A 16748-nucleotide genomic window follows, 5' to 3' on the forward strand; every position below is an offset into this window, starting at 1 on the left:
AAGATTTAAACGTCTAATAGTTTGACATGAGGATTATTGTGAAAATATGTAAATGTAGTGCTGTTTGATTGTATGTTAGCTCCTTGCTAAAACAACTTTGTACTTTGTTTTTTTTTATTACAAATGAATTTGTCAACAAAAATTTAGAAATATGCATCTTATTTTTTGAACAAGTGGCGAAGACTCAGTCATGAAGATGAATGATTTCAAAGAGGAGATACATATCTTATGTTAGAACAAGATGATTGTTACCTTCGATATGTTTGTCTTAACACCGACTAGATTTGGATTTAAATTGGGGAGATATGTAATTGATGCTTTTTGGAAAGGGACATATGTAAATAAGTTTTAATTAGTTTATTAAGGGTAAAATAGCCATTTAATTAGTTAATTTTAATGAAATGGAGAGATATGTAATTGAATTTTAAAGATTAGATAAATATGTAATAAGGGAACTTTGGAGGGGGATATATGCAAATGCCCCATTGTATAATAACGAACTGAACTGAACCAAACCAAACCAAACCAAACCAAACCAAACCAAACCAAACTGTTTTAACTTGTCATTGAGATGTTGTGATTGGTTTTAGTGTCCGTGGTTTGAAGTTGGAACATAAGATAGTATAAGGACTAAAGATGCAAAGCATGAAAACACCTTCTCTTTCTCTTCTCTTTCTCTTCTCTTCTCTTGCGCAGAAAGAAACCCAACTTCTTCTTCTTCTTCTTCTTCTTCTTCTATCAAATCAAAATAAAATACACGAAGCCTCTGTCTGATTCTGATCTAAACAACAACATCCTTCCATCTTCAGTTCAATTCAATGGCGTCTGTGGATGTAGCCATGAAACCATCGGATCAAGTAGTCGACAGCTGTTCTTCAAGGCCCAAATCCGGTGAGGGTTTGAGGCAGTATTACCTCCAACGTATCCACGATGCTCAGCTTCAGGTCCGCCAGAAGACCCACAATCTCAACCGCCTTGAAGCCCAGCGTAACGAGTTTAATTCTAGAGGTAATTGTCCCCTATTTTCTTTGCCTAATTACGTGTAACCCAACCCTAGCTTTCCTTATTTTTTTTTTTAAATACTCAGTTGTTGGTGTTATTAATTATTATTGTTGTGGATAATTGCAAATATTAATAATCAACTTGGCTGCTTCCAAATGGTTTTAACCTAAATCATATGTAACTATTAGTTTCAGATGAAAATTTAACATTGTAATGAAATAATATCAAATTCACATCGGCTTTCCAAAAATTAAACAATTATTGAGTTCATTCATCTCAAAAGCACAACAAAACACAATCGGTTTGGCTATCATGAAGCAAACTTACTGAATTACAAAGCAAATTAAACATAGAAATAACATCGCAATTATTCTCATTTGAAATAGCGGTTAACAAACATATCATGTAATGTTTTCATCTTAGGAACATTCAATTATGAATGAACCAAAACAAGTAAAGATTTCCATAAGGTTTGAAAACCGAATCCAAAATAGAATACCAATAACAAAGATAAACAAAACATACCTACCTCGCCAATTCAAAATACCAGATTAAAGGTAGATGCAATTCTTGAGCAGAAATACACAAGTAACCGATTACATATGAACAGTAAAGATGTCCAATAGATGTAAGAGATGATTACAGATACAAAAATAGCATCGATTAGGGTTTGGATGTTGACAATGGTGCTGGACTGCCGAATGGAATAAGATTAGCCGATTAGGGTTCTGATGTTGCCGATGGGTTAGGAGAGTTAGAATGAGAAGTGGGTATGGGTAAAAAGGATCCGCATTTTTTTTAATGTGGGTCGACTTCAGAATGAACCACAAACTGACATGTGGCATCAATTATTTTATTTTATTAGAAGAGGTAGATTGACAAGTATAAAGATATCATTCTTTGATAGAATTTAATTTATTTCTTGTTTAATTGGACCTTAGAGAGTTGCTTACGATCTATTTCCCAACTCTTTTAGTATTAGTGCATATGGATGCAAATATTTTCTAGCATGTTATTGCGGTGAATTCTCAAGAGATACAACCGGTATGGTATCAGCCTTATTGTTTTGGCTCTTGTGTGTGTAAAACTTTTCAACAGACTATATACTTGCTATGTTTTATGATCATGTTTTCTTGCTAGTTATGTTTTTTTGGTTTGTGTTATATATACAGAAGCCAAAAGGCACAATGAAAAAGAAAACATGACATAAAATATTGAAAGTAGGCAGCTTTTTTTAATAGTTTAGCTAAAAATACATAACTACGATCCCAGCGGTACGTTTTGAGAATTGATCATAACAACATGCTTATAGATACTTGCAACCATAAAGTCTGAAAATAGATCCTGAGTTATAAAAACATCATAAGTTCAGTGAAACAAGAATTTAAATAATATTCTACCGTGGATGATGCCGTTATGATTTTCGACAAGCGACCGTAATAATAGTGAGATAGTATGATCAAACATAGATTCAACAATCCAATTGTTTCAACAATTCTAATTTCAATACTTAAGACCGTGTTGTTATTGAAAAAGTGTTACTAATATTACTATTTATAATAATTTTAAATTACAGTCAGGATGCTTAAGGAAGAGTTGCAGCTGCTTCAAGAGCCGGGATCTTATGTTGGTGAAGTTGTTAAAGTAATGGGAAAGTCCAAAGTGCTAGTCAAGGTTAGTTATTGATGTTTTGTTTTATAAAATATTACATAAAACTTAAATCAAAATATTTGTTTCTTTTTTAACTTTTTTTTTATTACAGGTGCACCCAGAGGGAAAATACGTAGTTGATATTGACAAAAGCATTGATATCACTAAGATCACTCCATCAACCCGAGTAGCCCTTCGCAACGACAGTTATGTTCTTCACTTGGTTTTACCAAGCAAGGTTGACCCTCTGGTCAACCTTATGAAAGTTGAAAAGGTTCCTGATTCTACATATGATATGATTGGTGGGCTCGACCAACAAATCAAAGAGATTAAAGAGGTTATTTCAAGTTTTTATTTTCATTCTTGATTTTCAACTCTTTATGTTTAGTTGTCCTTTGATTTTAATATTTTGTTTTGGATTACAAAAATCAGGTCATTGAACTTCCAATCAAACATCCAGAATTATTTGAGAGTCTTGGAATTGCTCAACCAAAGGTACCATTGATTGCATATAGATAGGCTTGTAAATGGATTGAGTCACCGAACGAACAGAGCATGTTCGTGTTCATTCATTCCATGAACATAGCATGTTCGTGTTTTGTGTTCATTCATTCAACTTTAACTGAGCAAACGATCAGACATGAACAATTAAATGAACAGGGTTTTCTTGTTCATGTTCGTTTATTAAGAAACATGTTTGTGTATACCTCTAACCAAATAGACAATTGGACACAAACAAGGTTTTCGTGTTCGTGTTCATGTTTGTGTATGTTTGTTCAGCAATAGTATGCACGAACGGAAATAGTTGAACATGGATAAACAAAAATAAACAAACATAACTGAGCGACCACCATTGAAAGTAAATTGGACATCAATCTGTTGGACCTAAAAAAATTAGTACAACTTGAGTAAATTTTAATGGGTGATTTCATAATTTCATAAACTCGATAAAAGTATAATGAGCCTAAAAAATTAAGTGAAAATATAAACGACCATAGTTGAACAAACGTAAAAAAACGCTCACGAACATAAGTGAATGCACAATGCATGTATTCATGCTCGTTTATTTATTAAATGAATGAACTTTCCGCTGAATGGCTGACAAACGGTTCACTGAGCATTCGGTTTGTTTACAGGCCCATCGTTAGATGTAAGCTTTCAAACCGTATCATTAATAATGGTTATATTGACGCTTAGCATATATTTATCTTTATAGGGAGTTCTGTTATACGGGCCACCTGGCACAGGGAAGACCTTGTTGGCAAGAGCAGTGGCTCATCACACTGATTGTACTTTCATCAGGGTTTCTGGTTCTGAACTAGTACAGAAATATATTGGTGAGGGATCTCGTATGGTTAGAGAACTTTTTGTTATGGCCAGGTTTGTACTCTCTTCAGTTTCGGGTTTTTGGTTTTCACAATGGGTTTGGTTTGTGGTTTTTTTGGTTTTACCATTTGGGCGAAATAAATGACCCAAGCCCAATATAGTAAATGCATTTGTAAATCATTGATTAATATATTGTTACGTATTTATTGTTATTATAATTTGTTGGTGCAGGGAACATGCTCCATCAATCATATTTATGGATGAAATAGACAGTATTGGATCTGCTCGGATGGAGTCTGGAAGCGGGAACGGTGACAGTGAAGTGCAACGAACTATGCTTGAGCTTCTCAATCAGCTTGACGGTTTTGAAGCATCAAACAAGATTAAGGTAGTTGAAGGAATCATGGATGTGCCTGTTTGACTAAATATGTACAACATTGTTGAATTTTTTAATGTTTTCTTTCAGGTTTTGATGGCTACAAACCGTATTGATATCCTGGATCAGGCTCTTCTCAGGCCCGGGAGAATTGATAGGAAAATCGAGTTCCCAAATCCCAATGAAGATGTGAGAGAATCTTGCCTTTAAATATTTGAGATCTCTATAGTTAAGACTAATTTTTGTGTGTTTGTTTGTTTGTAGTCACGATTTGATATTCTGAAAATTCATTCAAGAAAGATGAACTTAATGCGTGGGATTGATTTGAAGAAGATAGCTGAGAAGATGAACGGCGCTTCGGGTGCTGAGCTTAAGGTCAGTTCTTGTTGACTTTGACTTTTGGCTTTGAAGTTTCTCTCTCTTAACCTTTTTTTTCATAATAATAATTAGTAGCTTGATGATAATGAGGTTAGAAGTAGGCATGAGGGGGTGTGCATGGGTCGGTTTTGTGCTTGCTATTTGAAAACCGTTCTGTTTCGGTTTTACTATATGGCCTTGATTTTTTTGGCCCAAAAAAATGGTTCAAAATGATGAGTATGGGCTTGAATCTTTTTGTTAATTAATGGTTGATTTATTGTTATACATTTGGGCTAAAATATTTGACACGCTTTTTGTTGAATACTTGTAAACTACTTAACATTCAAAGATCAAGCATGAAATCTATACATTCGGTTTGGTTCGGTTTTATTTACATCCTCAAATGAAACTGGACCTGAACCTAACCAAAAGTTTGGTTTTTATGAAACATAAAACCTAACAGTTAATTTGTTTTATGGATTGGTTTCATCTGTTACTATGACCCAAAATATTATGTCTTAAAAATTTAAATTTTATAAATAATTAGTGTGTTAAATGTTATAATTATAAATGTTTTTTTTTTTTAATTTCTTGTGGTTGTGTTATTATTGCAGGCTGTTTGTACTGAAGCTGGAATGTTTGCTTTGAGGGAGAGGAGAGTTCATGTGACACAGGAAGATTTTGAGATGGCGGTTGCTAAGGTTATGAAGAAGGAAACCGAGAAAAACATGTCTCTACGCAAGCTTTGGAAGTAATCAATCAAGTCAATGGCTTTTCTACCTAGTATTTGTTGTCAAAATGTTTTTTAAAACTTTTATGTTCGGATTGTGTTCATTCGACTATAAGTGGTTTGTTTTGAATTGCGTTTATCTTTTGTGTGCGTGCTATACTGATATTACGTTTGGGCTCTGTTCCCGAGTTCACTTAAAGAGAGGAAAGAAAGGAAAGATGTGAACTTAATTTGTGTTTCTGAATTTAACGAAAATGAAAGGAAAAGAAAAGAAAATGAGCATCTTATGTGTTCCCTAGTTGGGAGGAAAGGAAAATAAAGTTCCAATTTTACTATTATAGCCTAGTTGAGAGCATTGAGAACACCAACTTTCTTGAGATTCGTAAAGAGCAACAAACTGTTAAAGAGGTTCAATTATGACCAAACTACCCTTGAATCCAATTAAACAAAACTGCAGTCAAGTAATATGAAACCTGATCCGTAGGCAATGGGCTAACACAAGACACCCTTGACCCGTTATCAAAAGTGCCAAAACAACTCACATGAAAGCCTAAAATAACTTTAGTATTGAAAAGCCAGCTAACCTGTAATCCAATGCAGTTTTATGATCCTGTGGAAACAATAAACTGAACCAAATTAGAATAAATAGAATCGACATAGTGACCCGAAGTCGTGGTAGAACAGGCCTGTAATGACCTTGAAACTTACCTGAAATCAGCAGCAAAAACTAACCAAATCAGCAGGTACTGCACCTTTGTTAGCTGCCAAAGTTCCAAAATTAACCCTGGTCAAAATGCGGAAATTTGAACCCGTAACTGACTTGTATACCCGTTTTTCAGCCATGAAATTGACTAGCTTGGCCTGTTCACAAAACAAAGATAAACAATCCAGATAAACAAATAAAACTAGTAGAGAAGCTGCCAAGTTCCCAAGATAAACAGGCTACTCGAACCTCCAAAAAACGGGCTTGATGCTTATGAAGTTCTTGATGTTTGGAAAATCTTGATCAAAGGACTTTCACAACTTCTTCATGTCATCCCGGTTTATGCCTGCAGGTATTATAAATAAACAATATTCATATTATCTTGATTCTTGTGTTCAACAGTTAGAAAAATATGCACTGGCTGTTTTAACTATTTAATTTTGGATTTGAGGCTTAAATTTACATAGCACATAGGGTTGTTCACAAGTCGAGTCCGAGTGGAACCAGGGTGGTTTCGAGCTTGTGCTCGAAATTAAACGAAGCAACTTAGCTAGGCTCTAGCTCGATTTTGAAGTTAAACGAGCTTAAGATCAAGCCAACGAGCCGAGCCTGGGTCGATTTTGGCTCGGCTACAAAAATGATCCAAATCAGCTCAGGGTGTTTCAAATCAAATTTTTATAGCTAGTTTTATTCAAGCTTTTATCGAGTGAGTCGCGAGTCCGAGTTTCGAGCCTCGAGCTTTTTGAATAGCTCTATGTATACAAGATTCCTCCAATTGCAAAACTGATATGTGGTTTTCCAAAAGTTACGATTTAGTCCCCAAGTTATGATAAACCAAACTGTAATTCGGTACAACTACAAAAACATAACCAATTACCTAAATTAGTTCATGTAAATTGTGCATTTATGTCCGCTAAAATTAAACTACCTACAAGTAGGGGAACGAATTGAGCCACTCACGAGCCAATCAAGCTCGAAACCATATTAATTCCTTCATGGTCGATTATTACAACCCTAATCAAAGATGTAAAATGAAAGCAAAGTGTTGGAACTAAAACTAATGAATACCTGATAAAAGAACTTAAATGGCGCTGAGAAGAATGAATGGACAGTATGTTAGGTGATCTAATGGACAGCACGGTGTTAAAGGTGAACCTTTAAAGACGCGGTTGATGTTGAATGATGGTATGAGAATCATGATGTTTTAACATTGAACTTGAATAGTTTTAAGGTTATCTCATGGGCTCTCATAGCATAATATGGAATCTAATGTTTCTTTATTGTTATAGTATGGTATATAACTTAGAATCCCTTGTGGTTTCACGTCAGTTAGCGATTGAATTTGAAGTTACAATCAAATTAGTTATAATATATACAACAATATATGCCCATTTAAGATCCAATCGATAGAATCCGTTTCTTACTGATGATATAGCATCCAGGTTATTGATAATTTAGTTTTGCTAGAGTAATAGTTCGGTCAAAACATGACCCTCCAAATGTGATGGCATCCGTAAGAATCACATATCGGGGGAAAAAAACTCAAAGCGGGTGAGAAACAAGATCTAAACGGCTACCAAAAATGGTACTGATACAAATTATTATACAGTTTGAAAATTAATCATAATTAAATGAGGAAAATAAAATAAGTTGCTGCTGACTTTAATAGTCGCCCATGCCTGGACTCATTGCTGGTGATTCCTTCTCTTCTTTTGGAAGCTCAACGATTACAGCTTCAGTTGTGGTCAATAAAGATGACACGCTGTAAACAACAATAAAAAGAAACTCGGATTTTACATGTGAAAAACGTATGCATGGTTTCGTAAGAAGGGGTATAAAGATAAATTTACCTTGCAGCGTCTACTAAAGCTGTCCTGATCACCTTTAGAGGATCAATGATTCCTTCCTTGACCATGTCTACATATTGACCTAATTGAAAAACGATAATAATAATAAGCGTCAATACCATGTGGAGTAAAAAGATTGGCTATTCGACCATGAATACATAAATGAATGACGATGGAATCAAGGCTAACATAAACAGGTTCAGGTCGGGCTAACCCATTAATTAAACGGGCTGGTACGAGTTGATCTAACCGGTCGTTTTGACTCATTTAGCAGCCTCATATCAAGTTAAAGAAATGTAAACTCACGACACAGAAAGTATAAGAGATGCGCGCACACACGCGCGTATATATGCATATATATGTATATAGAGCGATACCTTTAGCAGCATCATATCCAAGATCAGGGTTATCCTGCTCCAGCAGTTTTCCAACAACAACCGCACCTTCGACTCCAGCATTAGAAGCAATGGTGTGCACTGGTGCCTTCAAACATAAAATAAAAAGTCAGTAAATTGATGATACCGGGTATCTATTGTACAATATAAACATATAACAGATACCTTGAGAGCATTTTGGATTATTTGAACACCAATCTTCTGGTCAAAGTTGGCGGTTTGAAGCTTTTCAAGCTCCTTTGAAGCATATAAAAGAGCCACACCACCACCTGCACATACATAAGTTGGAAGAAAATAAATACTGACTTGACCCGTTTTGGTTTTGGCTAAATATTTAAGTTTACCTGGTACAATTCCTTCCTCAACTGCAGCTTTTGTAGCATTTAAAGCATCAGTAACTCTATCCTTTTTCTCACCAACCTCAGCTTCACTGGCTCCTCCAATCTGATCAATTTACAACTTGTTTCATTTTTAGAATGAAATAACTATGAAATAACTAATAAGTTTGTTAATATCGAGATAAAAATTGAGCATTTATATAAAAAGGCAAACCTTCAAAACAGCAACACCACCAGAGAGCTTTGCTAGTCTCTCTTGCAGCTTCTCCTTATCATAATCAGAAGTGCTTAACTCGATTGATGATCTCAACTGTTTCAATATAAAAACAACACATTTAAGTCGTATTAAAATTCATTTATTATTAACTATTGGATGGTGTACAAATAGCAAACCTGTTCACATCTTTCTTCAATGGTTTTCTTATCACCAGCACCATCAAGAATAACCGTATCATCCTTTGATATTGTAACCTAAATGTATACATGTGTTCCAAAACTTAGCATAACTTTATACACACATATCTATACAGTTACAGTGAGTAATAGCAATGATGAGAAAGCTAGGGTTTACCCTTTTGCAGGTTCCTAGCATGTCTGGTGACATTTTTTCAAGATTCATGCCAAGTTCATCGGTTATGACCTAAAACAAATTTGCAAGCGGGAATTATTATTAAGGTTACAAAAGTTATGTGATGCATGAGAATCTTGGTTAAGTATAATAAAAAAACCTCTCCACCAGTAAGGACTGCAAGGTCTTGCAAGTTTGACTTCCGGTTTTCTCCAAATCCTGGGGCTTTAATGGCACAGACCTACAAAAAATATGTTTTAGAAAACTAAGAAAAAGATACAAGGAAAAAAACACAATTTAATACCTTAATACCGGCACGGAGCTTGTTAAGAATGAGTGTAGCTAATGCCTCACTTTCAATATCTTCAGCAACAATCAGCAGTGATCTTTGATTCTGAAATGCATAAAATAGTAAACAAGTAGTTCAAAAATAACTAACAAAAACTAAGTATCAGTTATCATGTATTATGTGTATATTCAATCATCCATTACCTTCAAAGCCAGTTCTAGAACTTTAACAATAGAGTTTAAGCTAGAGATTTTTTTCTCGTGTATTAGAATCAAAGGGTCTTCTAGTTCCTGCAGAAATACAGAAATCATCAAGAAAATGTTGTAAAAATCAAAGACTTTTTTTTATTAATGATTTCAATGAGTTTTGATGCTTACACATTTTTGGTTCTTTGTATTGGTGATGAAGTAAGGTGATATGTAGCCTCGGTCCAACTTCATTCCCTCAACAACTTCCAATTCATTGTTAAGTGTTTTCCCATCCTATAACAGAATAACAATACATTTAAAATATCACAAATTTAAAACATCACAAATATAAAGCATTAAAGATTTTAAGTTTTAAATTTTAAAGAGTTTGCACCACACCACTAAAGATCTAGAACTTTCACAAGTCTAGTGATTGCATGGTAAAAGTTAATGGAAGTAGGCCTTGTAAACAAACCAAACAGAAACAAACAAAGTATACACATGTTTGTTGGTTTAACTTTAACCAAACAAACAATCGGACACAAACAACTAAACGAATAGGGTTGTCTTGTCAGTGCTCGTTCGGTAAGAAAACAAATGTGCTAGTGTTCTTTTATGTTCGTTCATTAACACTATAAACAAACTGCTCACAAACGTAAACATTTGAATGAATATTACTAAACATAGACAAACGAACACAACTTTGAAAACAATTAAAGATAAATATGAAAAATAAGTTGGTCCTAAAAGGTTATCAAACTCGACTAACTTGTAACAGCCTAAAAATATAAATGAATATATTCACGAACATAAATGAACCCAAACAAATGAGCATAAATGAATTTAAACAAATGAACTTTCGCAAGCATAAACGAATGAATGAGACACATGTTCATTCATTTATTTAATAAACGAACATAAGCAAACTTCCTGCAAAACAGTTCACTGAACGCTCTGTGCTTTACAACCCTAAAAATAAGAACTTTATGCATAACTTACAGATATGGTAATAACACCCTCTTTGCCAACTTTCTCCATAGCCTTGGCAATAAGCTCACCAATCTCTCGTTCTCCATTTGCTGAAATTGTCCCAACCTTTTATTTCAAAAGAAACAAAACCGCTTAGTAATTAACTAATTATTACTAGTATATTTGATAAAACTCTCATAGTACCTAACTAAATATTACTAAACCAAACAAACCTGAGCTATTTCTTCAGATGTACTGATCATTCTAGCTCTACTCTTCAAGTTAGTAACCACTGAATCAACAGCCATGGTGATCCCACGTCTAAGATCCATGGCATTCATTCCGGCTGCAACTGACTTGCAGCCTTCAGAATAAATTGCACGTGTGAGAACCGTTGCACAAGTGGTACCTGAAACATAATGAATCATGTCAGCTTTTGAAAAATGATCCAACTTTAGTAAAAAGAAAATAAAAAAGAAAACTCACCATCACCAGCAACATCATTGGTGGCATTAGCAACCTGTTTTACAAGACTAGCACCAACATTCTTAACCCTGTCTTTGAACTCAATACTTTTTGCCACTGTGACACCATCCTTTGTCACCTTGGGAGCACCATAACTTTGTTCTATGACCACATTACGTCCCTTTAAAAAAGATTAAAAATTAGCTACAGTGTCAAGAAAACTAAATTAAAAAACAAGAACTTTAAGCATATCACAAAATATAATAACTAGTAAACTACAATATAACATCAATCTTCCTACAGAGTTTGTAACAATCTAGATTAGAGTACGCATAGTGCTAGGGAGAAAACCACCTACTAGTCGCTAATCGGCAAAATTAGTTGGAGATCAACTGACTAATTTTTAGCTAACCGGCCAATTTAGTCGCTAATCAACCAAATCACCCCTAGTCAGGCCAAATCAGTCCTAGTCAAACCAAATCGCCGGCCAATTTCAAGATAGAAATTATAAAACTCAAAAATTATATATAAAAAAGTGTGTGTGTATAAAAAAAACTAAAGATTACATATAAATTCCGATCAGATTTTATTTTCTGGCTTATGCTTATATTCGAAGTAGCTTATAGCTTATTTTCCATTATTTGATAAGCTCTTTGTAAGTGTTTGGATTAGCTTATATTACACAAGTAAGTTGATAATAAGTTGTTAAATCCACCATTCTTTAATTTGTTATAGTAATAAGTTGCTTCAATAATTATTAATCCACCACCATTTGAGGTCAAATAAGTAGCTTACACCCTTTCACAAATAAGCTTCTTCAAATTAGCTTATATAAGCTTATAAGCATAAGCTTAAAAAGCTAAACCAAACACCAAGTTATGCTTATTTTGTAAAGAAAAGCTAAAAAAGCTAGGCCAAATACCCCCTAATCCCGACTAGAGTTGTACAGATATGAAAAGGTTAGCAAATGAGCTATTGAAAGGACATTATTCTGAAAAAAAAAATGTTTTTTATCATTATAAGGAAGTAAAAGTATATAGACAAAGCGAAAAAATGGCAACAAGTAATAAAATTTAACACTTAGAATATACAAATCAAGTTAATTATCTATCTATCATCAAATAAGTAATGTATTGTAATTTAATCAACAGATATAAATAACAGAAACACAGCAATTGAAATAAACAAGCAAACCTTGGGGCCCATAGTAACTTTAACAGCATCAGCAAGCTCTTCAACACCTCTCAGCATCAACGCCCTTGCATCCACTCCAAACTTAATATCCTTCGCCGCATAGTTTCTCGTCCACCTCAAATTAGAGCTCACCTAAAACCACAATTACAAATATCACAAACACATTAACTGATAACACATACACAAAAACACAATATTACCTGCTGCGCATTGGCTCTTGCGATCCTTGATTTGGAGACGAGATTGGCGGCGACACGGTACATTGCGACGGCGGCGGCGGTGGATGAGATTAGATTAGTATTAGTGGAAGAGTGTAGACTGACTACGTGGAGAATAATAATAATAATATAACGAGAGAGAAGAAGGATCCAGAAGCAGCAGTTCAGATTGGTTTCTGAGGGTTTAGGGTTTTATGAAGACCCGCTGAATTGACTTCTCGACCCGAAAACCTATTGGGCCTGCCCTCAAAACAAATACATTTCGGCCATAGAGATGCACAATAAAACTTGTTACAACCCGTTAATAACCAGTCCATATTATTGATCTCCGGTTTATAATATGACTTTTGAAACTGGTTAATCAAACTGATTATTTGTTTTTTTTTCTTTTTAAAAGCAGTTTTTAATAGGTTATTTATAGGTTAACCGGTTCGGTTATACCGGGTAGGGTTTTTTTTTCTTTCTCAAAACCGGTTATTACCCGATCCAATTAATCGATCTAACCGATTATTTAACCGTTGACCACTAATCAGTTTTGAAATTAACCGGCTTTCAACTAACCGATTAACCGGTTTGTGCACCACTATTCAGCCCTACTTATCTTATTTGCTTGATAGTGTTATTTTGTAGGGGTGAGTAAAAATCAAAACAACCCAAATCCGAAAAAAATGAACTGGAATTAACTATAATCGAACAAAGGAAGGTTACAGTTAAGCGAATATGATTACAACCATTCGGCTACGATTACGATTATGGTTAGCGTGCCTGCATTAATCGACTTTAGCCAAACCGAACCTCGTGTGTTCATGTTTTTGCAAATTTTATACCTTTATATCATTTTTTATACCTCAATATCCAACTTCAAACATTTAAATTTATGTTGCAACTATATACAATAGCTTGGAACCGACATATTTCAACTTTAAACTTCATGATTGAGTTTGAAACACCATAAGCGAACCAATTATAACTAGACTAAATGAAAAAAAGAAGAAAAAACCCATAAAACTACATTGGACAATAACCGAAATTAATTGAAACCGATGGTTAACCGACTTATGGTTGATCGAGCATTCGGTTATAGTTGTGGTTAAGCCCCCGTAACCACCCGAACCGACTTTACATACCCCTAGTATTTTGTATGAAAAATATTGATTAGTTTATAGGAAAATTAATTTTTCTACTGTATCACTTTCAACCCATTTAACTATTTTCTTAATTAATGTTGTTTATCTTAAGCTTTCTAATCAATTAATCGCAAAATATACAAGCAAATCAACCGGCTTATATATGAAAATGTCTGAAATTGCCAAAGCTATAAATACACCATGCTTAAGTGGAAGGTTGAAATTGCCACAACTATATATACACAATGCTCATGCTCAAGTGGGACTATTATATTAGTATGTGTAGTAAAACGGTCTCACCAAGAGACCTACGAACCCATCTTGAAGCTCGAATCATTTGCCATTTTATTAAAACTAGGGTTTAGAACCGGTGATAAAGAAAAAAAATGTTTGAAATGTTAGCACATACAAATGCTCAACATGTTACGCATTTCAGCGGGTAAGTGTAACAGTCAATTCCCGTAAAACAATGTTATATGCATTCACAACATTACATTACAGAATTCGTTTCATGCAACATATCTATCTGAAAATGGTATAAGGCTCCTATGCTACTTCAAAGTGGTATACAATTCCTCTATGCTACTTTAATGCTGCTCTTTTTCTAGGTATGTGCCAAATGCTTGAACACGATAATTAAAATAACTATGCCATACTATTATTATTGTATTGGACATCACAAGCAGGAAATAAAAAACTCAAATGCTTGATTTCATTAGCTTGCCAAACTGGCTATAAATACACAAAGTAGAAACGTAAACATAACGGAACTAAACAAACTATGCAACAAAAAAGGAAAACAACTGTTTAACTATAAATCAGCAAGAGATTAGGTAAGCTTAACTATTCCTCCCACGTGCATACAAAATCTCCTTTATTCTCTCCTTTATTCAATTTTAAGCCAATAGTAAATAACCAATGGACTTATGAAAATACTTGCAATTACTCCTTCATACCCTCCTTTAAACATGACAGAGATTCCATGTCTTGTTTATTCTTAACTTCAAACATTCCAAGCTGATCTCTTAACTTTAAGAATCTTTCTCGATGTAGGGGTTTAGTAAACAAATCAACCAACTGATCACTTGTCCCACAATGCCCTAACTCAATCTTCCCTTCATTCACCAACTCACGGAGAAAGTGAAAACGAATTCCAATGTGCTTACACCTTCCATGGAACACTGGATTTTTGATAGATTAATAGTGGAAGTATTGTCACATTTTATCACTGTACCTTCTTCCATTGTTTCTCCAAATTCTTCCATAATTCCATGAATCCATAACACTTGAAATGCACAAGCAGCTGCTGCAACATATTCAGCTTCTGTGGATGATAATGCTACCACACCTTGTTTCTTTTTCTTTGATGACCAAGACACTACTGCTCCATCCCATAACATTAAATAACTAGAAGTACTTTTTCTATCATTTAAATTCCCAGCAAAATCACTATTAGTGTATACTTTAAGATTTCCTTTTCCACCTCGCTTATACAAAATCCCATACCCCAAAGTTCCTTGAAAATACCTTAACACCCTTTTCGCAGCAGCAAGATGAATCTCTGTAGGCTTAGACATGAACCCGCTAATCAAACTTACAACAAACTGAATGCCAGGTCTTGTAGTGGTGATATACATTAGACTACTCACCACTTGTTTGAACAACGTAGTATCCACTTCTTCTCCTTCATCTTGTTTCAGTTTGCACCCCGGGACCATAGGGTTAATTACAGCATTACACTCTAACATGTGAAAACGAGTGAGGATCTCTATGGCATACTTCTTTTGTGATATATAAATACCTTCACTACACTGCATTACCTCTATACCCAAAAAATATCTCATTTTTCCCAAATCAGTCATTTCAAATTCATTTTTCATTGACTCCTTAAAATATTTCAACATTATTTCATCATTTCCAGTGTAAATCAAATCATCAACATATATGTTTACAAACAATACTTTACCTTTAGTTCCTTTCTTGATAAAAAAGGGTACTCTCTGATCTGCTTCTCTTGAAACCTTCACGAATAAAATATGCCTCAATTCGGTTAAACCAAGCTCTAGGAGCTTGCTTTAACCCATACAGAGCCTTTTGCAACTTGTACACCTTATGTTCTTCACCCTTAACCACAAAACCTTGTTGTTGTACATACACGTCTTCCTTCAAGGTTCCATGTAAGAAGGTCACATCCATTTGATGGATGATCCATCCCCTTTGAGCTGCAATAGCAATCATAATACGAATAGTATCCATCCTTGCCACCGGAGCATAAACTTCTACATAATCAATCCCAAATTCTTGTGCATATACTGGTGCCACTAGCCTTGCCTTATGCTTATCCACATCACCTTTTTCATTCAATTTTGTCTTAAACAACCACTTCACACCTATACATTTGTTCCCCTTAGGTAAATCAACTAAGGACCATGTTTGGTTCTTCTCTATGGCTTCTATTTCAGCTTCCATCGCCTTTCTCCATTTTTCTTCTTTGACTGATTCTTCATATCTAATGGGGTCTTGATCAACTACTTCCATAACATTCACTTCTTTATCATCTGATTGTAATTCTTCACCTGTGACATAATCTTGTAAATAGTTTGGTGGTCTGCGTTGTCTTCCCTCCCTAACTGTTGCATTGCTAGAGTTAGGATCATGAGGGACATCTTCTTCTACTAACGGCTCACATTCTTCATCAGTTTCATCTTGAGTATCTTCTTCATTAATGACATAGTTACCCCACGTAAGAATATCATCCTCATGAACCTTTTGCTCTGTGTTACTCCAATCCCAAGCCTTTTGTTCCTCAAACACTACATCTTTACTTACAACGACCTTCATAGTTTGTGGGTCAATTAACCGATACCCTTTGGATTCCTCATTAACTCCAGTGAGGATGCAAGTGAAACTTCTATCATCCAACTTCTTTCTCTTCTCTTTTGGAACATGCACATGAGCAATGGAACCCCACACCTTAAAGTGTTCCACTGTAGGTTTGTGACTACT

At 34.7% G+C, this 16748-nt stretch overlaps 2 protein-coding genes and 1 pseudogene across 2 annotated transcripts; 1 reads left to right on the forward strand and 2 right to left on the reverse strand.

Moving 5' to 3' along the window:
• The first annotated feature begins 818 nt into the window (after positions 1-818).
• Positions 819-5608, forward strand: LOC143557454 (26S proteasome regulatory subunit 8 homolog A-like). The gene is made up of 9 exons (XM_077046519.1): positions 819-1008; positions 2579-2676; positions 2765-2989; positions 3085-3147; positions 3869-4032; positions 4210-4366; positions 4445-4543; positions 4619-4729; positions 5326-5608. Exons 1-9 carry the CDS (start codon positions 819-821, stop codon positions 5464-5466), a joined length of 1248 nt encoding a protein of 415 aa, XP_076902634.1. The 3' UTR covers positions 5467-5608.
• A 2158-nt stretch (positions 5609-7766) lies between these two features.
• Positions 7767-12682, reverse strand: LOC143557456 (chaperonin CPN60-2, mitochondrial). Its single transcript, XM_077046520.1, has 17 exons — positions 12598-12682; positions 12398-12529; positions 11225-11384; positions 10972-11147; positions 10769-10864; positions 9959-10063; positions 9785-9871; positions 9597-9686; positions 9453-9533; positions 9296-9364; positions 9118-9195; positions 8939-9034; positions 8731-8830; positions 8552-8655; positions 8369-8474; positions 7995-8073; positions 7767-7906 (listed from the first exon to the last, which is right to left on the reverse strand). The coding sequence occupies exons 1-17, from the start codon at positions 12658-12660 to the stop codon at positions 7807-7809; spliced, it is 1722 nt and encodes a 573-aa protein (XP_076902635.1). The 5' UTR covers positions 12661-12682; the 3' UTR covers positions 7767-7806.
• Positions 12683-14863: 2181 nt separating this feature from the next.
• LOC143557444 (secreted RxLR effector protein 161 pseudogene) lies at positions 14864-15604 on the reverse strand (annotated as a pseudogene).
• Positions 15605-16748: the final 1144 nt, after the last annotated feature.

Source organism: Bidens hawaiensis, unplaced genomic scaffold (genome assembly GCF_021521415.1).
Source record: "Bidens hawaiensis isolate Kalapana, Puna unplaced genomic scaffold, B.hawaiensis_p1.1 tig00018965_1, whole genome shotgun sequence".
In the NCBI taxonomy this organism is placed as follows: Eukaryota; Viridiplantae; Streptophyta; class Magnoliopsida; order Asterales; family Asteraceae; genus Bidens; species Bidens hawaiensis.

Coding starts and splice junctions, on each gene's coding strand:
- LOC143557454 (XM_077046519.1), top strand. CDS start 819: ATGGCGTCTGTGGATGTAGCCATGAAACCATCGGATCAAGTAGTCGAC. Junction 2,677..2,764: donor AGTCCAAAGTGCTAGTCAAG/GTTAGTTATTGA, acceptor TTTTTATTACAG/GTGCACCCAGAGGGAAAATA. Junction 3,148..3,868: donor TTGGAATTGCTCAACCAAAG/GTACCATTGATT, acceptor TTATCTTTATAG/GGAGTTCTGTTATACGGGCC.
- LOC143557456 (XM_077046520.1), bottom strand. CDS start 12,660: ATGTACCGTGTCGCCGCCAATCTCGTCTCCAAATCAAGGATCGCAAGA. Junction 10,064..10,768: donor AGGGTGTTATTACCATATCT/GTAAGTTATGCA, acceptor ATTCTGTTATAG/GATGGGAAAACACTTAACAA. Junction 8,074..8,368: donor TGGATATGATGCTGCTAAAG/GTATCGCTCTAT, acceptor TTTTTCAATTAG/GTCAATATGTAGACATGGTC.